Raw genomic sequence first — 24,790 nt, 5'->3', positions numbered from 1 at the left:
AGTTAACCTTTATAAAATTATGTAAGTTAAACATAATTGCATATGCCTCTTTACTTTAAGTATCATGCTTCCAAACTTTCAAAGGCTTAGTACAAACTTTGACAAATGGCAATATTTAAAATGCAAAAATCCCCAATTAGAATTAATATGTTGATCTCAACATGATGGGTTCTCAAATATTTTGGTACAACTACAGTCATTCTTCTGCACTGACCATGTTAGCCAGAGATGATGGGAAATTACTAAATTTTAAACAAGGTTATGGAAAAAAGAAAATACTTTCATGGAATATTGAACCCTTATAATATTTGACAATGCCTAGTTCATTTTGAAACGCAGGTGGTGATTATATCAGAATTTTAACAGAATACAAAATCTAATTGTCAGATACCATTTTTGAATTTGAACCGATAGATAGGAAAATTCTATTACCTATATTATTTGTTAAATCAAATTCATGGTAGCAACAACTAATTCCACTTTACTTTAACTGTATCATAAAAATATTTGATAAATACATTTAAAATAAATCATTCTATTTTTAAAAGACAAGTAATAATTGAATATCTATTTGAATAGATATTTTTGAATTTTTTTCCCTTAGATATAAACCAAAAGCAATCAATAATTTTAGCTATATACTACTTCAACGAGAAAGTTGAAGATCAAACCTGCAAAACATATGGCCCATGGCCTGCATCAAATAGTCTTTTGTGGCCTCTGGTGTTTTTCAGAAACTCAAATTCATTGCCATCAAACATAACCACTGTTGCCACTTCATAAGTCATGCTGATCAGTGAATCCAAGCCTCACTGAGGCTTCCAGCTACAGCATTGCCACTGCTCTGCCAGCCACAAGACAGTTGACCTGTAGTCAAAGGTAGCCTCTGCAGCCACAATTATTTTTAATTTTTTGATGTAGTCTTTTCCCTTCTACAAATTGTGCAGGCCTGGTCTAGATACAACACTTGGTATTTGCTTTTTCTTCTTCTTCTTCATCATTATCATCATCATCTCATATCTAAACATGGGCAGTTTACCATTGTTAAAAACATAAAACACTACAAAAAATAAGTCTGTCCATCGTCCATCCCCCTGCCCTAAAAGCAACACAAGACAGAACAATAATGGCAAAGATAACAAACCCAGAAGGGAACAAAAAAAGAAGAAGCATCAATCATTTTGCTAATTATGTAGGCTGACATAGAATTTTAGTTTACAAACTAGAAAAGCATAAAATGAAGCTTAGTTCGTCAACAGCACAGCACCTATTAATAAACTATATGTCCCAAATGCTGCTAAGTTACTTTCACAGTACATATACTTCTGATTCACGTGTGTATTCCATTTTTCTTAATTAGAATTTTCATTTTATCATTTTTATTGTTGTTTAGCATTAAACAATTTCAGTTCTGTTTCATATATGTTTGCTATAAAATGTAGGAAACAGAAGCATATATACCTTGATAGATCTCAGCAGGATTTTGCAAAAATGTTTTAAATTTGACCCATACTACATCTGAACTGTCTTGCGTTGAACAAACCCTGTTTCAACAGCAAACAGCTGTCTCAAATTCAAAGCAGGATGTTTTGACTATTCTGGAGGTGCCTTAAACTTGAAACTTCCGATAAATATTGTACCGTGTGAGTGTTAAAATGGCTTTTCTTAATACTACAGCTTAAAATGTTTTCACTCATACACAGCATGTATCTCTTGCATTGTATATATGTGTGTTGTTGCATGCAATAAAAGTGTCAAGTCCACTTTTACAATGACAGTCCTCAGCAGAGCAGAGTTTTTTTTTTCTCCACATACTTCTTGTAGAAAGTCCTTCCATAGCAGACTAAAGAAGGAGTGACAAAGGAAGGAGAAGAAGAGAAAGTTCCTAGGTATGAATGAACACCTGTTGGCATACTGGATATAATCTATATTAAAATTATATCTGTCTTACCTGTTGTTGGACACTGCAGGTAGCACCTAAAGTTGATTCACCTAAGAATTTAAAAATAAAAATATTTTTAATATTTACAATACAAATCTAGCTAATTACTGTTAAAAGCAAGATCTGCTACAGTATCCACATAATTAAAGGAACGGGCTTGCACGATGAGTGTCTTCAGAATTGTGTATCCAATCTTTAAGGAAGAATTATCACCTTGGAGCTTGAGACAGGATGCACTCTGGCTACCCAGGCAAGCAATGCTGAACTGTGGAATTTCAGTTTTTATGTTGAAATCTGAAACACTACTGCTGATGTAAGTAGAGGTCCATTATTTTTATTGCAGCCCTGCGCTTCTGGACCTCATTCGGGTCACCATGATTTATTCTCATTAAACAAGCCTTCACACTCCAAATAAGAAATTTACAGTCTTGACCATGACTTTGTAGTTCAATCCAGAAGATATAAAATATATATCTCCTTAAGGTGCCCCCTATGGCCATAATACTTGTTCCATGCCAACTCTACCATACCTGGAAATATTGATTTGCTGTTTAGTTCTTTTCCTCCTGAAAGATCATTTTCCTATCATCTTTTGAGATATAGGCACCGGAGACAGTTCTTTCTCACCTAAAAAGTATCAGTACTTCACCAGCCATTCTCAGTAGCTAGAAATGTAGAGAATTAAAGCTCCGAAGTCATAAAACCTTCATTCATGATTCATGCTTCTACTATTCCTTATACACTGGTGCAGAGTAAACTCTTCCATATGACCAGTATTGAAAACCTCTTTTCCATAGTGCCAGGATTGAAAGAGAAAAATGGCTATGGTGTGTCAAAAGTATTAACAATCTTTGACTTAATAAAACATGTTTGGAGACCAAAGAATAATGCATACGAATGAACACAGTAGCTATATCATGTTTGAACAGTACTGAAAACAAGACCTTAAAGCAGTTGTGTCTGCTTCTCAATCATAAGGTTGAAATTTCCAGCATCAAGAAAACATAATCTGCTAGTTCGGGTAGTCCTCACCTTATGACAACTGAGCCCAAAATTTATGTTGTTAAATGAGAAATTTGTTAAATGAGTTTTGCCCCAATTTACGACTTTTCTTGCCACATTTGTTAAATGAATCACTGCAGTTGTTTAGTTAACAGGTAATTAAGTGAATCTGGTTTCCCCTTTGACTTTGCTTGTCAGAAGGTTGCCAAAAATGACTCCAGGACACTGCAACCGTCATAAATATGAGTCAATTGCCAAGCATCTGAATTATATTCACATGACCATGGGGATGCTGCAATGGTCACAAGTGTGAAAAATGGTCATGTCACTTTTTTCAGTGCTGTTGTAATTTTGAATGGTCACTAAACAAACTGTTGTAATTTGAGGACTATCTATATTGAGAAAATGCTACTTCCTGCTCTGAACTCTGCATCTAATGACTGTGTTGGTCAGCCTTCCTGGCATGCGGAAGCAGCAACACCAGTTTTATAATCTCTTATTTCCAAAGAAGATATGGCTTCCTACAATTGAACCCCATAGGTGTTGGGAGTATCAGTAATGGCCATTCATTGGAGTCAGAAAGCCAAAAGTGAGAGACTTGACCATCTGCTGTGAAGTTGGGGCAATTCCTCAATACCATATTAATTAAAATATGAGGTATGACTCTTCCAGGATGGAGGGCCATCACAGAATGCCTTTTTCTCAAATCATTTTGAAGTAGGTTTACTAGTAAAGTGCAATAGTAAACTGAATGTAAAAGCAACACAATGTTTCAGAGTGCTGTGTGAAGCCTGAGTATTCTTTCTGCCTTTTTAATGCTTGCCTTTCAAAAGAAGAATAACCATGTCTGGAGGGCATCATGAGCCTTCAATGCAAAGTTTTGAACATCTGACCTGTCACTCATTTTGCAGCTTACTTTGCAAAGAGAATTACAATGCAGAGAAGGGAGGATGGATGATAGGTTATAGTTAGGAAGTTATTATAAGATCTTATTATAACTAATATAATATTACAATTAATGAATTATATACATTTAGGAGCAGCAAGCTCCAAGGGCAAGAAGCTGGATTGTGACTACTACCTCGTGTGTTTGTACTGGGAAAGAGAGAGAGTTAATCAAATAATTTAGTGCCTGCCAATTTATAAGTCACAGCATTTTAAGAGCAGGTATAAGAGTCTGGAACCAAGGAAGAGCCTCCATACTAAAACAAGCTGGTGAGGACACCATTGCACTGAAATAATGTGACTGCAAAGCAGTTAACTTGTCTCTAATTTTGTCTTTTGAGATAAGTTGCATTTGAATGATCTCTTAGTGATGATAGTGTTTAATGTCAGCACTGATAATTTTTCTACTAGATCAGAGAGATCAGCATTGGAGCGGTGTTAGAATTATGGCCACATAATTTTCAACTGGTCCTGAACTTCTGTGTTGAGAATGAGGCAACAAGAATTAAAATTATCCTGTATATTGGTTCTGTCCTTCTGTTGTTGTTGTTGGTTTGAACTCAATAATATCTCTAAGAAGGGACTCAGAGCTCAAAACTGATCCATGATCTTTTGGTCAATGGAACCTGGGATTATCATGGGACAACCACTATACTAGAGGCTCCCTTGTTGTTTTTTTCCAGACCTCCCCCATAAAGAACTTTTTTCCTTGGTTTCTAAAAGAAGTTGTTCCAAACCTTACATTTATAAATGGAGAAAATATGGAATGAACCAGGTCTTTAACACTTAGCTTAATTGCTTTCTTAAGAGGGTTGTTCCCAGATAGAAGCCTAAAATCAGGACAATCTGTTCTTTGCTGTTCAGTGAAAGCCCGAGAATGGGAACAAATGTTAAAGATACAACCCTTCACAATCCTCCATATGCACAGGAAGTGACAGATCTGATGGTTGTCTACTGCTGCAATGCATATACTTATGAAATGGTGCCATCGGTGTCAAGCACTTCTGCTGCAGGCATCAATAGCCAGAACTTTTTAGAAGTCAGCACTAGGGCAGGTAAAAATGAGGAAATAGGAGGAGCCACAAATAGTTTTTGGTGGTCATGTTTCTTAAGTTATGTATTTTAAACATTGTAAGCCATTGAGAGATTTTGGGGAGTTGGTGGCCTCAAAATTTAATAAATTAAGTTAGATAATATTATGTTGCATGGGGTAGGACTCCAATGGGAAAAAAAACCTGTTCCTAGAATATTTCAAAAAAGCAGTGCATGATACGTATGAATTCTTATTTATAGGAACCTTGATAAAGGAGTACTAGAAGTACTAGAGTCTGAAGACCATTCTCAGACGACAAAACTACAGATGTTTCTGAAGATGCCACAGTTTCTAAGCCAAGAACAATTAGTGCAAATTTTTTTTGAGGACCTAAGACCAGAGGGTTGTAAAAACAGTTGCTAAGAACAACATGCTGGGAGTTCTTAAAAACTGGAAGTACTAATTTAGTAGTGGTAAAAATGCAGGTAGGAAAAACCGGTAGTCGGTTTGATGAATTTTTGGAAACAAAGGCAGTTCCTGATAATATGATTCTCTTCAAAGAATGTTAGTCAGAAAGAATATATTTGGGGCAATTTGAGTGCTTGCAAAATGAGACGTGTAGCCCACAATCTATTGTGTAAGTTAATTTCTGAATTACTTTCTTCACCCAACTTTTTGGGAATAGAATTTTCCTTGAAATGAGAAATGCAGATGATGAAGACAAATGCTGGAAAAAAAAGAAACCTGGGAATTTGTCTTCAGCTAAACAAATGAATATGGAGAAGGATCCGATATTGTTGCTTTTTCTGTAGTAATGTAAAAGAAACTATGAGAAAAGGAACATGCACATTGGAGAGAGCACTTCCAGTTTAAAAAAAAACCTACCTAAGTTCAAAAAGTTTCCATTGATGACTCTAAAATGTGCATAATTTGTATGTGTGATGCCTAGAGATTCAAAAAAGACATTTCAGTGTCAAAAGGACATCTCAAAACAGTAAATTTTAGCTATAGTTTAGAACTAAGCTCCGGATAATAAAATATTGTAATTATGGGAGAGAATGAGGAATCATGAGACCTGAAGCCTTGCTGTAACTCATTTTTACAATATTAAAGTATGATTTAAATTCAGATGGGAATCCTCCAAATTTGATTATTTTCTCCTACTGTTCACATAATGCTCTTTTTAATAAATGAGGATGTATGATTCAGAAGTCATGCTATTTTTATGAAGCAAATGAAAAATGTTCTATTTAAGAGTTTAGTTTAATTCTCATTATTTAGTATTGCAATTGCTTGTTAAAGTCATATACTTACGAACTAAAGAAATTAGAAAAGCTATCCAGCTACTGAATTAGTTTCTCCTGGAGAAAATATTAAACTAAGTAGGCATTTCTCTCTGAGGTTACTTAAGAAATATTGTACAAGATCCACTGAAATCAATCATTACAATAGAGAAAATTGGTATGACTTCATATGTTCATATGAAAAAATAAACAAGAAGAATGTTATGCCTAATATTTTTGTGGCCCAGCAGGAGCCATTGGAGCTGCCGATGGACTCTGATAGCGAGGAAACCTATGAGTCTGCTATGGAAGATATGGAGGACCTGTGCAGGGTTCCGACTCAGAGCAATAGCAATAGCAGTAGACTTATATACCGCTTCATAGGCCTTTCAGGCCTCTCTAAGCGGTTTACAGAGAGTCAGCATATTGCCCCCAACAATCTGGGTCCTCATTTTACCCACCTCGGAAGGATGGAAGGCTGAGTCAACCCTGAGCCGGTGAGATTTGAACCGCTGACCTGCTGATCTAGCAGTAGCCTGCAGTGCTGCATTTAACCACTGCGCCACCTTGGGACCAGAGAGGCTGGTTGGCAGGGACCAGAGAGGCTGGTTGGCTACCAGGAGGCGCCTGAGGCATGGAGCAGTGGTGAAAGTCAAAGGGAGTGTGTCCCTGACGCCAGGCAAAGTAGGGCCAAGAAACAGAGGCAGCAGTTATGGAGACAGACTCATAAGAGATAATCAAGCCCAGGTGGTTGTGGCTTGGCCCCTCCCAAAAGAGTATATAAGAAGAGACTTTGGGAGGAGTCCTTTTGCAGGACACAACCGTTCGTAGTAATCTGGAGAACTCCTTGTCTGGTCTGCCTTGTGTTCCAGCATTTGTTGGAGTCTGGGTTGCTGCCAACTTCTTGCCAGTGAGTCGTGTTTGGGCTTTCAGCCAACAGGATTATAATTGCTGTGAATAAAGAGTGGCAAACAGCTAAGCCTGTGCCTGCGTTCATTACCGGACGGAGGAGAGCCAGAACAAATATCTATACTTGAAAATACGATGGGACTAATATCAAGTCAAAATGAACAAAATCTAATGTGCTACCTTTTCAACAGCAATAGCTCTCATTATTAATTCTACCTTTATCAGAATATTGAGAAACCATTAGTGTGTATAAGAAGAATAGAAACAATCCAACCTTTTTCTTTTACAGTATGAATTCATGCTTGGAAAATGAACATATGAAGTACCCTCAAAGCAGCCTATAAAATACAATTTGCAAAGAACTAAGATTGTTTCACAAACAAATCACATTAGCTGGCTCTTAAAGATGTGAGAATTCAGTAATATGAGAGGACAATGGATACTTTACCTAGGTCAATAAGAGAGACATTTGAATGAATTTGCTAGGAACTGTGCAAAATGAAGAGAGGAAAGTGCACATGGATGAGCACACAAATTGGGAGAGAGCAAGGAGGAATTTCCAAAATAGCTGAGGTGTCTTTCAAAATACCGTGGCTACATTAACCATAGACTTTGCTTGGTTTTCTATAATAAACATACATCAAAAGTTTGAGTCACTTTCTGTTACCTGGAAGCTACCGAAGTAAGAATATTTTAATTAAAGTGTTACGGAAAAAAAATGCTAGCTGGGCATACAAAACAAGTCACTCCTTCTAACTTAAAAGAAAAACTGGAACTGTTTTAGTTTCTCAGCTTCTGGCCAAAATTAGTTTTCGGGATAGCTAGTTAAGAGGATGGTAGAGGACAGGAAGGCCTGGAGAAACGTTGTCCATGGGGTCGCGATGGGTTGAACATGACTTCGCAACTAACAACAACAACAAGTTAGGTACAGTTTGCAATAACAGTCTTTACCTTTTGTCTTTTTATCTACTGTAACATGTTTCTTTGTTTCTGCTGTTAGCAAGAGTTCATAAGGATGTTCTTCTTCTTCATCAGCTGTGCTCCCTCTACTTTTTCTCTTGGTGACCAAACCCTAACCAGACACAGACATAAATTAATAATAGTTCCATCTCTTGTTATTAATTAATTTTTAAAAATGGTTATATTGTGAAAAGAGCACTTTCTCTCAAAAGGAAAATTTTCTAGCAACTAAGAAATGAAGCACAATTTAAGTAGCACATATTTACATATCAACTGAAAATTCTCCACTTTAAAGAGTAAGATTAGATACCTACTACAGAGCATCCATACATATCAATCGAAAACACTCTAAGGGACTGCCAGATGCAAACCAGGCCGTGGCATAAAACCCTGTCCAGAGCCTGCTGATATGGCAGTTAAAACTACTAACAAATATATATGTATTTATTTATTTATTTATCAGCACAAATACAACATATATAAATTTATATATATAAATGTCACATTACCCTCTAGATCAGTGTTTCTCAACTTTGGTGACTTAAAGTCACCAAGGTTGAGAAACACTGCTCTAGATATATTAATGCCATTCCCTCCACATCAATAACATCAAGGAGGACACATAAGGATGCTTACCACTGAGGATGCATCATGTTTTTTATCTTCATGTTCCTCTTCTTCATCAGGGGGAGGTTTTGCAGGAGGTGGTGGACGCTCTCGCTACAATTTTGAAAAGATACTCATCAATGCCTCATTTTTGATGCAACCGTAATATATTTATTGCAGCAAAGCAAATAAGTGATTTCATCAAAATGATGAAACACGTGATATGGCCTCAGAATACAAACTGTGCCTTATCTTTTTTACATGCAACATTATAATAAAATACAAAAGTGGACAGCCTGCATTACCTATGTTTTGTCACTTATCTTCCCTTGGACTTTGTGGACCACACAGATGTCCTAACTATTTGGTATGCAACTTCTCTAATAACAAAACTGGCATAATTTCCATTCAATAAATATTTCACAGACTTGGTAGGCAGTGCTTGATAGAGTAACCATAAAAGCTTTAGAAAAAACATTCCGAAGCCGTAATGTATCTATACCTACAAAATTCAGAATTGTACAAGCAATGGTATTCCCTGTGATATTCTACAAAAGAAAAAAGTTGTACATTGAAGAAGCAGGATAGGAAGAGAATTGATGCATTTGAATTTTGATGTTGAGTAGCCTCCTGGGATTACCATTGACAGCCAAAAAGAATCAAACCAATCAACCCCAAGTTCTCACTTGAGGGAAATGGTCAGACTCAAATTATGCTACTTTGGATACATTATGTGAAGATGGGGCTCTCTAAATAAGGTTCTAATGCTTGGAAAGACAAGAAGAAAATGACCCGGAGCAAGGTAAATGTAGTCAGTTACAGTGAAGAAGAGTCCACCATCGAAAGACCAAGTTAGTTTGTCAAATAGAAAAATCTATGTGGTTGCTAAGATTTGACAGACTTGATGGCACATAATCAATTAATCAGTAAACCAATCAATATTGTTAATATTGATGAAAGAAAACACTTTAAAAGCTGCTATTATATGCACATATTGCATACATAAAAACATCTTATATTTGTCTTTAAACCTGTTTCATTAACTGTTTCAATCTTAAAATATACTGCCAACCACTGATAACTTCAAAATAAATCTGCATATATTTTGGGCTGCATGTACAAATTCATGTTTAACTCTGTATATTTATAATAAACTGCAACCATCCTTATTTTAATGTGCAATAAATACTCCATAGTATGCTCAAATCCAATACAGTACTGTTCTTACCAACTCGAATAGGTTATTTAAATAAAGCTGGCTGCTTTCAGAGAAACTACTATAAAGCCTCCAAACTCCCCCTGCTGGATTAAATCCGTAAATTCCATGACAAACTGATTTGCTGGCCAATTAATATAGTAAAATGGTGCAAACAAATCTAATATTCAGGATTATTACGGTAGAGTGGTTTTAATCCAAAGAAAACTGGGTGAAAAATTGTTCAAAGGAAAGTCACATTCTAGGTTTTTTCCCCTTGCTCCTGAATGGTTAAACTGAGCTACATTCCCTAGCAAAAATATATAGTGGTAGAAATGAACCTAAATTCAAATAGCCATTACATTGTGAATAAGGAATAATTCTTGCAAGAACAGGACAAATGGGCTCCAAGTAGTCAGTAACCAAAGCCCTTAACAATTATTTACTATCACTTCCAAACTGTACAGCTGGGCTATTAACTTATTGAAAGTTTGGAGGCCTGCTTTCATATCACAGCCTATTTTCCATAAAAAGAAAAAGATAACACACATCAGGCTACGTACAGGTCTCACTGCTGTCACTTTAATACCAGTCATCTCCGCTTCTCTGTTCACTGAATCTCTATCTGAGGATCTTCCACTGGCTAGGCTGTCCAAAGAATGACAGGAGGTTGCATTGTATAGTACTTCATATGGACATTCTTCTGGCTTGCTATCAACATCTGTTATCAAGTCTGTCACAGCTTTCTCCACATTTCCTAAAGAAAGCAAACATGTTAAATCAGAAACAGTTCTATACATGTTCAGTAGCTGTAGAGATCCTATTCACAAACTCTGTTTTGAAACCCTGGCTACAATTATTCCTTTCCACAATGCCAGAGGCATAAAAGGTGGATTTCATTATTTCCATAGCTTTCTACTTCATACATTATCTTTGCATATGGACTGGGAACTGGAGTCCTAATATACTTTGTTCAGATCTGCAGTTATTTTGACAAGGGAGTGGAGGGAGAACTAGTACTTGACCCCTACATATCACCAATGAAATACATTGGATTTGTTTAAAAAATCTTCTTTCACATTATTTTTAATATCTGTTTAAAGTTCTTGAAAGAGATGGTGTAGGAATATTGTGGAAGTCATTCCAGAATGTTCTTTATAATGCAAATCAGCTCAGGTGGAAACGGTACCATGAGTCATCTCAATAGTGAGAGTATATCTGAACTGAAATGACAAGTTTTTTAAGGAACTAGTTGTAGATAAGAGCTGAGCTATGGGAAGAAGAGAACATTTGTTGTATTTTAAGAAAAGGTGATAATTGTTATACAGAAATCATTTCTTTATATATCCTTTTTAAACTATATTCTTATTTTTTCTTACTTTTCTATCATGTCAATTTTCTCTGCTCCCCCTCACTATGTTTTAGTTTATATTAGTTTTTCATTGTTGCAGCTGAATTTTTTTATAACATTACTATTAAATAAAAAATTTAATACATTTCATATTTTACCTTGAGGTATCCGAGAAGTTTCAATGGAAGCAGTTAAAGGCGATGATAACTTCTCTTCTGCTGTTGCAAGATTCTTTCTTGTTGTACAGTCTGAACAAATAAAACAAGTAAAGGAACAACAGAAATTAGGTGCCATGTAAGATATTTGCTACCTGAAGTCTTAAAAAAAACAAAATACAGTAATCTACTTTTTATATATTTGGATTCATTCTGCATATTTACTATGGGTGAATACAAAGCTGTCATTTCACTAATATAAGTAGTCCTTGCTAGCTTTTTGGCTAGAATGATAGCAAACACAATCTTTTCTGAAACTCGGAAAGGCTGGCCTTTATACCCTTCAGAAACATCATGTTTGCAGCTTTCTAGCCAGGAACGCAATGTTTCTGAAGGGTAGAAAGGCTAACACACTGAAACTATTCTGAAGGTGTAGCCAGACAGTTAGGAAACAGGGTGTTTCTGAAGGCTAGAAGGAACGTCTTCATAGCCTTCAGAACAATCACGGAAAAAGCATCAGCCTCTTCCTACCCTTCAAAAATATCATGTTTACTAGTTTTCTAGCCTAGCAAACATAATGTTTCTAAAGGTTACAAAGACTCTTTCCAGTTTTTATAGCCTTCAGAAACAACATGCTCACTAGCTGTCTGACTGAGACTCGCATTGGCACACCTGACAGTAGCACACCTGACAGTAGCTTCACAAAAAGGCAAAGGTAAGTGGCCCTGTGTATGGTGGGGTGGGAGAAGTAGACAGGGAGCAGGCTGAGGCTTCCAGGGTTGTGGCAGATTTACCTGCGCTAGTGGACCAAATGAGCCACTGAGATGAGGGAGAGGTAGGTGAGTGGGGGAAGAGGTCCTCAACTGCCCTCAGTCATAAGAGTAGTCACACTGCTAAGTGCTCAAATTTTGCTCACAGGATCACGGGGCTCTGCAACAGCTGTAACTTCTGTCAGAGGATGATTTTCTATTCAGCAGAAATTTATAATTTCAAATGATCACCTCTTGTTGAGGACCACCTTTTTTTTAATGGATCATGACTCTAATCTTCATAGATTTCCATTTTGCTTTAGTTCACTCCATTCAGGAGGGCCTTTGTGAAGTAAATGGACAGTGGAAGGGAAGGAAATAGGGGGGGGAACCCTTGCTTCTGCTAAACTCTTTTTGACACGCTGACACTGGGTTTATGCAATATTAAATCTGTCCTCTGTACTCTCTCCAAGTATAAAGACTTCTTCTTTTTCTTATGTTAGTGAAGGCCACTTCCACAACAGTGTTAAATGGCCACGAGGGAAAATACTTCTCTGTGTGATTCCCAGTTTTGTATCTCAGTCCTGATGCATTTGCACTGCCCTTTCACTAATCCATCATTAAAAATGATCCTATTTAAAAACCCATCTATTAAGGATGCAATAATCTGCAAACAATTTATGGCTGGAAAATGGTTCTATTTTACTTTTCTTCCTCTGCCTACTTAATGCTATTGTGCATCTTGCAATATAGATGACTTTCAAAGTGTCTGACCTGGAGGTTATAAATCTCAAAAATAAACAAGGGATGCATTATATCCATAACCAATTTCAAATGGGATAAAAATACATGCTGAGGAGACAATTATCAAATTGAGTAAGAACCAGGAAGCTATCAACTTAATACCAATTTTTCAGGAAGTACAAAAAACAAGGGAAAACATCTTTTTTTTTGCTCAATCTAGTTTTCTTTGTATCCACATTGTAGTTAATTGAGCAATGTAGAGCTTTTAGAAATTGCTTAACTGAAAAACAACCCACACATTTTTATGGCTGTAAGCGTCTGATGTTAGTGTGCTTCCTATTTCTCTACTTTTGCCCTCTGTTCTTTTATGTTTAATTATTTACCTTCAATCAGAGCTGCTATTTGTTGGCTTTTTTGAGAAGGAAGTTCTCTGACAATCTCCAAAGCGGTAAAGCCTCTGTTATCCTTTATATTCACATCAATGCCTTCAACACAGAAAGAAACTTGACATTATATACAGTAATTCAGAAATGTTGCACATACTCACATAGCAAAATGTGGTAGAAACGTAACTTGGCCTTAATCACTTCCTTCTCCTAAATGTACATTTTGGTCCTACATCTATGTTCATTAATTATTATTATTGGTTAAAGCTGCCCTTATGCCATATGAAGAATTTTAATTTTAGAAGAAACATTTTTAATTTGGGAAGTGCTTTTATTTAAATTATATTTTATTATAATTTTAAGAAGTTTATTTTATTGTATTTTTAATAAGAAGCACATAAACCTATAACTTAAATGGAGCAGAATAGGAATACTTAAAATATAATAAATAAATAAATATATGTTAAATTATATATTAAAATTCAATTGTGGTGAAAGCAAATAAAATTTCAGAAGGGAAATATATATATGTTTTTGGAGTATACAACCTTCTGATATCAAATCAAATCAGAAGTTCTACCAATTCCTGCTCAGCTCTTGTTACTTTTCCTAGTTTATACTTAAATTTCATGAGGCTTTAGCTTGAAGGAGCAATTTAAAAAGGAAGGTGAAAGATTTAAATTAAATTATGTTGCTCATTCTCAAGAAGTATGCCTAAGGCTGCTGAATGTTTACAACACTAAGACCACCAACAAAAAAGGAAATCCAAACATATGTTAAAAAGATCCTCACCTGCAGCTAACAATATCTGTACCACATCTGTTTTGCCAAACAAAGCAGCTTCATGCAAAGCACTGCCTTTTTCTGTCTGTAAAACAAGCATGAGTTGAGGATCCATCAGAAAACGATAAGAGTGTGTCCAGGTAGCCGCTTTACAAACATAAGCTATTTGTTACCGTTTATTCCAATTTAAAAACCAGCTTCTTTAAAAATACAGGCTGTTCACTCTAATAATCAATCAATAAGAAATTACAACTAATAAAAAAACCCTCTGAATTTCCCTTTCAAGTTGAAACAAAAAAAGATAAAATCCAGTTGAAAATACAGCTGAGAATTAGAAGAAACCTAGATTTCTGGAGTAAAACAGATCCCGCTAAACTTGAAACAATTTCAAAGCATAAGTCTATTAAATTTCAAAGTTAACAGGAATTAAAAATAAACTTATTTAACCATCTTTTGTATTTGTTGGGATTATAGGCTGCTTCAATTTGCCAATTCTGAGCAGCATATAATTGGGATTTTAAAACATATGATGAAGTAAAACAGTGATTAGAAAAGTTCTTATTGAAAAGGGAGATACTAAATCTGATCCTGAAACATTACTTTAATGTTGAAACTCTGCACACACAAATTTAAGCAAATACCTGGTAGTTGTTATCCATGCCAGCCTCCAGAAGTACATGAACAGCAGCTTTATGGCCATTTCTAGCTGCCAGATGCAAGGGAGTGTGTTTCTTAGTATTGCAACTTAATAGATTGGGATGAGCATTAAGCAACATCTTCACAACCTCTAGTCTCCCATAGAGAGCAGCTAAATCAAGAGGAGTCTCAAACTTGTTATTGCGCATAGTAGGATCAGTCAACTCCTCCAGAAGAACCTTCACCACTTCCGTATGGCCATACTGAGCTGCACAGTGCAATGCTGTCTCATTGTCGTTATTCTAAGATTACATAAATATAAAAGCCATTAGAGCTTAGAGACAATTATAACAAATAGAACATTTGTTTTAAATATAAATGTATTAAAACTCTTCCAATTATTTTCCACTATGCATGCAGTGGCTTAGTGAGTACATCATGGTCTCATTGTTATTTATATGTGCACACATTCAGACATTTTCTATAGAAAAAATATCTATTATTGCATTTTGAGATTATTACTTCGAATGTTCTATAATATTCTCCATTTTTAAAACTCAACAAGCATTACTTATCCATTCAATATGCTACTATAATGCCTACAAACTTAGGTTTTGCAAACCAATAACTTGATAATAAATATAGTATTTCATAACTGTGTTTTTTCTCTCTGGAGAATTCACCTTTTATTAATCAATCTGATATTATGTTGTTATTATATTTAATTTTTATTTTATACAAAGGGCCGCTGCTATCAGGAAACTATGACTAATATTATCAACTTATGAAAACTAATTACCTGTCAAGAAATAGCTCTTTCATGTGACCAAATGCTTTTTGGAAATTGGACTTCATAAATCAGGAAGTCATTGAAGTATTAAATAGCATTGGGTTAAACCCTAGGTGTAAACCTAAGTACTTAAAGATTTTAGATGATATTATATGAATACAAAAATTTCATTCAAACTATTAGTGTCTTTAAACATTTAAATGGTGTGTGGTTGTGTGTGTGTGTAAGTGCATCTTTGTGTGTAATTATAATGGCTAAATGTACATAAACAAAACCCTGGCTTCACCAGAAATGTTTCAATTGATAAAAAGTAAACAAATTAAAACTTTAAAAGCTGTACTGTACTGGACAAAATATAACAGAGGTATGTTTGTGATTTATTTTTGTTCTAGCTGTATCAACAATGTTCAATGTCTCATGGGCACATAACAAAACTGGCTGAAACAGAAAGGAAATAGATGAACAGTCAGACTGCTTAAAAAATGGAATGTACAAATGAAAGTTACTATGAACAATGACAGACATGCACAAACATTTGAAAAATTGAGGCGGACACTTCCAACGTGGCAAAGAAACAATTCAAGTCAAACATTTGCCAAGGAAAAACAGATTTATAGTGAAGGTGCTTCTAATGAGGTAATGCATCATTCAGCAGCATGCAGAGAATCTCACCATGAATAGAGGGGAAAGCATATGGTTCAGGATTTATAATTAAGATGTAGGGTTTAATGAAAGATAATGAAGAACCGTGGTATTTTTTAGCCACATTATATTACAAACTATGCATAATGTACTACATCAGTAAACATCGGGGGAGGGGGGACTAAATTGGACTAAAGATAGTTCTCTGTTAAACTGAGCTCAAATCCTAGGGATTTTATGGATATATAGATACAGGGTTTTGGCCAAAGTACAGAAGTATTTTGCCACTGTCATCTTCCAAGATTTTTTTTCCAATTGCACAGTCTAACCTACAGTATTACCTGACCCTTTGTTATCCCAGCAATAACTAGGCCTCCCCTGCTTTACTTGTGGGAGAAACGAGGCCAGCCTTTTTAGAAAAAAAGGATTAATATGATTAATATCTCAAATTCTCATTTCTCTTTTAACTAAGTCAGTAATAAGACATTTAAATTTTCTGGCCAAGAACACCTGAAGATAGGTACTCCTGAAATGCAAAATTTTATATACTCTTATAAAGCCCATGTTTGATTTCAAGTTTGTGGCAACAATTATTTTTAATTTATTCTATTCTAACAAGTTTGGATGCCACGTTTAAAAATCAGGGAAATCTGCAACTGTTCAAATCCAGCTGTGTATCCAAATAGCTGCCCATCTGACAGAATTTAAATCTGAAAAATCTTCATTAGAAAATAGGATGAAATTGCTACACATTAAGAGGATGGCTCAGATTCTTTCAAAAACTTTAGCCTATTAATGCAAAAATCTTACAACCCAACTGAGATTTTTAAAAAGCAAGTCTTTTTGAAAATGTCTGAGATTGATTTCTATAATTTCTAAGAGAAAAAGGAGAAAAGAAATGGTAGCATCAAAAGTCAAAATAGTGGTCCGCAGCTTAAACAGCTCTTCTTTTGCCCACTGATCCATTTATCTTGAAGACTAAGGAATGCTTTTCATGGATATATGAACTAATAGTTGCCAATGTATACTTGATTTGCAATTGGTACAGTACAAAAGTAATAATTTGTATGTAAAAGCACTAAATATTAAACAGAAACCCATAAAAGTGAGACCGTAATCATAATTGGCAAAGAAACCCAAAGAAACTCTAGAAATAGTTGAGGGAAAGGATAAAGCAGTGACTTAAATTGAGGTAATTTTAACTATATTAACTCTAGAAAAATATTTACAATTTTACTGTATGATCATACTATATTTTTAAGTATCATGATTCCTTGATACATTTTGCATTCAAAAAAGGTTAAGTCATTTTGAATATGCATACATTTAATCTCAGTAATTGGTGTATAGCGGGGGTTCTTTTGACAGTCAAATCAAAGTACTTTTTAACCATAAATAAATGTACATATGTAATTCAATTTGAGAAAATGCAAAAATGTCTAACAATTTGTCAAAATGCACTGTTTAACTATCATTCCTCGTCTGTACTGAAATGTCTGCTACCACTAAACTAAACGTTCACAAGCATTTTTCCTACTTTTATGTGTGCCTTATTAGAAGTAGCAAAAATCTCTGTGTTTGTGGACTATTGGCAACTGCCTGGACAAGTTCCAGCAGTTTTGTGGATAAGATTTTAGAAATGGTTTGCCATTGCATACTTCCTAAGGTTGATAGAAAATGACTGGCCCAATGTCCCTAGATGGTTTGGCCCCTAAAGTGGGATGACAATTCACAGTCTTCCAGTTTCTAGCCTCATGCCTCAAACTCTATAACTGATTCTCAACCAAAACCTCTAGTAGTTTAATACTTACACTACTTTAAAAAAAGAGTGGTAAAATGAAAAGCTTAATTTCCAGTTAGTTCAGAATACCCATCAGCCTTGGGAATTCTGGGAGTTGAAATCCACACATCTTCAAGCCACGATTGAGAAACATTGATCTAGTACCGTGATGGCGAAGCTATGGTATGTGTGCCACAGGGGGCACGCAGAGCCATATTTGTTGGAAACAGAACCATCAGCTCTGGCATGCATGCGTGCCAGCCAGCTGATTTTTGGCCTATCGGAGGGCCGGGGAGGCTGTTTCTGCCCTCCCCAGGCTTCAGGAAAGCCTCTGGAGTCTGGGGAGGCAAAAAACAGGGCCAACTGGCCAACCGGAAGGTCAGAAATGATCCGTTTCCAGCTTCCAGAGGGCCTCCGGGGGGGCTGAGGGAGGCCGTTTTCACCTCCCCAGGCTTCAAGAAAGCCTCCAGAACCTGGGGTGAAAACTCACATGTGCATGCGCAGGTGGGTGGGGCACATTGAATTGTGCATGTGGGTGTGCACATACACACAATTTTGCCACACCTTTAAGTTCACCATCACTGATGTAGTCTATGGGGAAGATCAGCATAACTCTCAGAAATATTGTTTAAAATAACGTTTTTTATTGTATCTTCATTTCTATGCAGTTTAGCCTTCCAAGTGAGCTTAGAGAAATATGCTTCTTGGGCTAGATTAGTTTAAAATGTTTGATTTTAATAGTATTCATTAAATTAAATTAAAAATAATACTAAGCTACAAAAGACTTAGAAAATAGCCTTGTAGAAAGATATTCATCTCACTTTCCTCTTCAGGCTTTTTAAGATTTAAAGTATCTTTTATTTAAGTAGACATTAATGCTCTCTAGAGGGATCTGGCTTGGTGGAAACAAAACAATGAATAAACCAGAGGTATGCATTCTTTTTTCTATATTTTCAGCTTGCTGTGCTGGAGTTTCTACTAAAGATTACAGAGAATAAAACAAGAGCATTTTTGTGTACTTTTGGCATTTTGGGGTACTTAGATCATATTCAGAGACAATGATGGCTTACAGATCATGTTTTTGCTTCCACCCAGAAAAGAAAGAAAAGAATAAAACCAACTAAGAAATCCTTTAAAAAGCATCATAAACTCTATACTGCAAAGAAAATGGTGGAAAACTACATGTGGCAAGAATGACATTTGCCTGAAATAATTACTGTATTAAAATTTAACTTCATTCAGTCAGTTTGGTACCACTTAAAAGATTCATTTTCTAGCTAAATGATCAAATGCTTTGTGGATCATAATTGTAACATTTTATCATGAGATGTATATTATAATGGGCCATATAGTGTGTGACAATTTATAGAAATGTATAACTCCTAACAACATTCTTTTTCATTTAATGGAAAAATGTATTACCAAGACTATCTAATTTTTCTTGTTTCTGTAAAAATATATAAATAAATTATATATAAATAAATATATAAGGTATATTCACAAGTACAGATGAAACTTGAAAAATTAGAATATTGTGCAAAAGTTCATTTATTTTAGTAATGCAACTTAAAAGGTGAAACTAATATATTAGATAGACTCATTATATGCAAAGTAAGATAATTCAAGCTGTGATTTGTGATGATTATGGCTTACAGCTCATGAAAACCCCAAATCCATAACCTTAGAAAATTAGAATATTGTGAAAAGGTGCAATATTCTAGGCCCAAAGTGTCCCACTCTAATCAGCTAATTGAGCCATAACACCTGCAAAGGGTTCCTGAGCCTTTAAATGGTCTCTCAGTCTGGTTCAGTGGGAATCACAATCATGGGAAAGACTGCTGACCTGACAGTTGTGCAGAAAACCATCATTGAGACCCTCCCTAAGGAGGGAAAGCCTCAAAAGGTAATTGCAAAAGAAGTTGGATGTTCCCAAAGTGCTGTATCAAAGCACATTAATAGAAAGTTATGTGGAAGGGAAAAGTGTGGAAGAAAAAGTTGCATAAGCAGCAGGGATGGCCACAGCCTGGAGAGGATTGTCAGGAAAAGGCCATTCAAAAGTGTTGGGGACTTTCCCAAGGAGTGGACTGAGGCTGGAGTCAGTGCATCAAGAGCCACCACACACAGATGGATCCTGGACATGGGCTTCAAATGTCGGATTCCTCTTGTCAAGCCGCTCCTGAACAACAAACGATGTCAGAAGCGACTTACCTGGGCTAAAAAAACCCAGACCTGGTCTGTTGCTCAGTGGTCCAAAGTCCTCTTTTCTGATGAGAGCAACTTTTGCATCTCATTTGGAAACTAAGGACCCAGAGTATGGAGGAAGAATGGAGAGGCACACACTGCAAGTGTGAAGTTTCCACAGTCTGTGTCTATTTGGGGAGCCATGTCATCTGCTGGTGTTGGTCCACTGTGCTTCACTAAGTCCAGTCTCAAAGCAGCTGTCTACTGGAAGGTTTTGGAGGACTTCATGCTTCCTTCCAGACGAGCTTTATGGGGATGCTGACTTCATTTTCCAGCAGGACTTGGCACCTGCCCACACTGCCAAAAGCACCAAAACCTGGTTCAATGACCGTGGGATTACTGTGCTTGATTGGCCAGCAAACTCATCTGACCTGAACCCCATAGAGAATTTATAAATATATGCCAAGAGAAAGATGAGAGACATGAGACCGAACAATGCAGAAGAGCTGAAGGCCGCTATTGAAGCATTGTGATCTTCCATAACACTTCAGCAGTACTATAGGCTGATAGCTTCCATGCCATTGAGGCAGTAATTGCTGCAAAAGGGGCCCAAACCAAGTACTGAGTACATATGCATGCTTATAATTTTCAGAGGTCTGTATTGTTCTATGTACAATCCTTGTTTTAGTGATTGCATGTAATATTCTAATTTTTTGAGATTGTGGATTTGGGGTTTTCATGAGCTGTAAGCCATAATCATCACAATTATGACAAATCACGGTTTGAACTATCTTGTTTTGCATGTAATGAGTCTATCTCATACATTAGTTTCACCTTTAAGTTGCATTACTGAAATAAATGAACTTTTGCACAATATTCTAATTTTTTGAGTTTCACCTGTAGATAGTGACTTATTATTATTAATTTGTGGTACAGATTTTTTAACACCACACAAATTAAAAATGACAGTTTGGAATTTTAAAAAACATCTATTCAGACCCAGAAAATTAGTTTTAGAATTCTTTGATTCCAGTTTTGGTACTTAAGTAAATTATATTGCTTAATCTAAGTTGTGTAGAGATAGCCAAGGCAATCACAAATTTCACTAATTTCCTAGCTAAATATAGATACATATTCTACAATAAAAATCCATTATGGCAAAAGTGATTATACTCTTTTGTTTAGGTGCAAACATTTAAACTGTTATAGTAAAGAAATATATGAATTATCAAAAAGAAAAAACAATTCAATCAATTACTACCAAGTATTACCAACTACTAAGTATTTAAATTGGTAGTTTTCTACAGTGATTTTAAAAACATTATTTCAATTTCTGATTTAAATATCTAAACACTTCCATTTCAGTATTTACCATTGGGTTGAACTACTTTAGACTGAAAAATACAGAGACAGAATATGGCAGCTCCTTAATGTCCAAAAACTGTCATAGACATATAGGAAAATTTCAGCAAAAGCACAGTGATGCTGCAATCTTCATCAAAACTTTAACATTATGAATCTTAATACATAATATTATTTACCATATCAAACATTAATGTTTACCCTACATTTACAGACTATATTCACCATGGTCTGAATTTATAAAAGCATGTAATTTAAGGTAATTCGCCCTATTTATCTCCAACTTTGATAATAATATATTTAAAACCATATCCATGGAGCCCAATTTGATTTAGACCTTAAAAATCAATATTTAAGGTGCTCCAATTTGATGGTCTAAAAATTAAAATAATAGTTTGCAACAAATATTTCTTTTGAGATTCATTATAACAAGGAATCACTTAGGATTCTTTATATATTATATTAGATTATCTGTGAAATAATTTAAGATTTTCAGTATTTTTAGATTTGCTTTTCTGTTTTTTTCCTGATAATTACTATAAGCAGAAGAATAGACCATATTCAGTTAAAGAAACAATCAGATATGAAAAAGAAACGAGTGAAATAAGAAAAAATGAACATACTTTCACACAAATGGATACATGAATACATCCACACAGAAAATAAAGGCATTGTTGTCCTCACACAAGCACTAACAAAAATAGTTCTCTTCTGTGTTATGTAGCATCATCACTATTAGCAAAATGAAGTTCAGTACTGCTAAGAATGCATACATTTGTTGGACAGTATACCATTAATATAATCAGTATTATTCCCTTTCTTATTAAATAGAGAAACAATACCAGAATGTTTTGAATTTATATTTCTGAATGCTATTATTGATTTGAGAATCAACAAGTACCCCAAATCTACCAAGTCAAAACATTGGTAGACCTTGTTAAGTATCAAGTAAACTTTTACCAAATCTAACATGGCTTAATACAAATTTCACATTAAAGAGATTGCATTTTCAGTCCTCCACGGCCATTCCCAAATAGGCAATAGCAATGAACTAGATAACAAGGCTTCTGAAAGCACCAAAATACAACTTGGAGTAAATGATATAGTGAAATCCTGTCAGCGAAGTACACACCTTGGCATTGATATAAGGGTCAAAGGGGCCGTACTTTTTGAGTTCTTTGATCTCAAGAGCATTCTACAAAAAGGAGAGGAAAAGAAAATGTGATGATGAAATGGCAGGATATAGTAAAAAAGCAGTGAGTGATTCTGAAGGGGAGAAATGATAGAACATGATAATATTTCATTCCAATGAAAAGCAATTAATTAAACTAGCCATTCCAGCTGTCAATAGCTGATCAACATGCAAAGCTCAACTAAAAATCTTAAGTTCTCTATTTAACACTTCACTTTGACATCTTACAAATATTTGGCCTCATACTAGCTATAGATGGCAAGAGCCTTTATTTTCATATGGCCCCATCCAATTTATTAAAGAATTGCAAATTGCATTATAAAATTTGAAATGTTAACACTAAAATGATTGACAAAGTTGTTTCCTAGAAGCACAATAAACAATGTCTGACAAAAAAGATTTCCAAACAATATTACTAAAAACTTTTGAATGTGTACATTTGGCTATACAATCACAAAAAATATTACTAATCAGCAAAGGAACTTCTTTGAATATTTGTAAGAGATTATGCTATACTCGTTATTAATTCAGGTAATAAGCCTCACAGTCAGGGGTCTATTATAGAAATGGAATTTTAACTTTAACTGTGAACAAGTTGTTCAGATCTAGTTTGGTTGCAATTTGGCCTAAAGTAGTAGGGTAATATGAATAATAATTTTACTTTCCAAAAGAAAAATGTTATGTAGACAAAAAAACCCTGAGGGCTCATTCTTGGTGATGCCCTTTCTGTGGTATAATTTACGGCTGGATACCCAGTGTTCCTCAACATTATTGGTCTTCTAAAGGGTTCTGAAAACTTTACTTTTTAGAAAATGCATTTTTGGGAAGTGGAGGTTTAGCCTATCTCCATGGGTGTCACTTAATGTCTGTTAAATGTTTTATGTGAGATAGATTTTTGATCCTTTATTTTGGCTTTCCATAAGCTACTTCAACCTCTGGGAATAGGAATTCAGCAGTGTAGACATCATAATAAATAAATGCACACATACAACGAAAAATGCAAGTGAAAAATTTCGTGAGAAAACTTACTAATATTCCCAATATTTCTGTTTTTCCAAATACCAGCCCCAGTTTAATTTGGAGCAATATTGTAAGAGTTTACCTGGTCTCCAAATCAATACTAGCACTATGAGGTGTATATGTCTACATTTGTACACAAAAAAGTTTTCAATCATACAAGTCAAATGGCAGCATTTTAAACAACAGAAACAATTACTGTTTTTCTTCCATTTGAACACAGCATTTTAGTAAATTAATTATTAATATCTGAAAGCTGTATTGTAGTTAACTGCACAAGATTAGCTTACTAAGCATAAGTAGTAAAGCAGTATAAGCTAGCTACAAAATATGGCAAAGAGTATAAAGCTGTTTAGAATTGCTTCACCACAAAAATAAACGGATGTACCAATTACATCAGATTTCAAATTTCCAGAAACCATGGTGGGTGGTGGGGGTGGAGTATAGGAATAATGGTTAAAATCCTCCCACTGAATATAAACCAATTTAGCCATTGTTCTTTTCTACAGTTCTCAATCTGATCAACCAAAAATACAGCTTTCAGGGTACACTTTTTCATATTTGCTGAACAATAATAGCATTTAACCTTTAGCTGTTTCTCAAGCAAGATGTCAAACAACAAATTTACCCTTGTAGATGCTGTATTCACCCCCTCCTATGAAACAATATAACAAATGTTGTAAGATCATCAAGAGCACAAAAAGAGGAACGTATTCAGACCTGCTCATTTACTTTAGTGTGGGAGGGTCCCTGGTGTATTAGCAGTTTCACTATTTCAGCATCTCCCTTCCAAGCTGCCAAATGGAGAGGATAACAGCCTTTGCAGTCAGCCACATTCGTTAATGCATCATTTCTCAACAGAACTTCCACAACATCCCTGAGGACGGAATAATGCCATGAAATTTCAGAAGAATTCTGGATATGACAATCAAAATCAAATAGTAAATTGGACACATGTGTTAATAAAATATCAGTTTGTATACAGTCTACTTGGAAAATATTTCCAAATTCAAATATTCACCAGGGTTCCTTAAGAACTGGGAAGTGAAAACAGCCTATTGTTCATCCACCAAAAGAAAATAAGGCTGCCATCTATTCTGGGAGATAACTTTCAACCTAGTTGATGAAATGTACAGTATCTATGTAA

At 35.3% G+C, this 24,790-nt stretch overlaps 1 protein-coding gene across 6 annotated transcripts in view; it reads right to left on the bottom strand.

The window, feature by feature from the left end:
• The window catches only part of ANKS1A (ankyrin repeat and sterile alpha motif domain containing 1A), a 142,755-nt gene that overhangs the window by 68,240 nt on the left and 49,725 nt on the right, over positions 1-24,790 (bottom strand). For 5 of the 6 annotated variants that reach the window (XM_014070712.2, XM_014070714.2, XM_014070717.2 and 2 more), the window contains exons 3-12: positions 24,364-24,520; positions 22,567-22,629; positions 14,685-14,981; positions 14,053-14,128; positions 13,258-13,359; positions 11,385-11,474; positions 10,439-10,632; positions 8,711-8,794; positions 8,066-8,186; positions 1,952-1,992 (exon numbers count right to left, since the gene is read on the bottom strand). In XM_014070712.2, coding sequence (XP_013926187.1) covers positions 1,952-1,992; positions 8,066-8,186; positions 8,711-8,794; positions 10,439-10,632; positions 11,385-11,474; positions 13,258-13,359; positions 14,053-14,128; positions 14,685-14,981; positions 22,567-22,629; positions 24,364-24,520 — 1,225 coding nt within the window. The remainder of the gene's footprint in view (positions 1-1,951; positions 1,993-8,065; positions 8,187-8,710; positions 8,795-10,438; positions 10,633-11,384; positions 11,475-13,257; positions 13,360-14,052; positions 14,129-14,684; positions 14,982-22,566; positions 22,630-24,363; positions 24,521-24,790) is intronic. The other variant, XM_014070720.2, reaches the window with a different exon arrangement.

This window comes from Thamnophis sirtalis, unplaced genomic scaffold, assembly GCF_051295495.1.
Source record: "Thamnophis sirtalis isolate CommonGarterSnake01/CBP01778 unplaced genomic scaffold, rThaSir2_p1.2 scaffold_7, whole genome shotgun sequence".
In the NCBI taxonomy this organism is placed as follows: domain Eukaryota; kingdom Metazoa; phylum Chordata; class Lepidosauria; order Squamata; family Natricidae; genus Thamnophis; species Thamnophis sirtalis.
The sequence above is the reverse complement of the archived record's forward strand: the minus strand, read 5'-3'. Positions and strand labels throughout refer to the sequence as shown.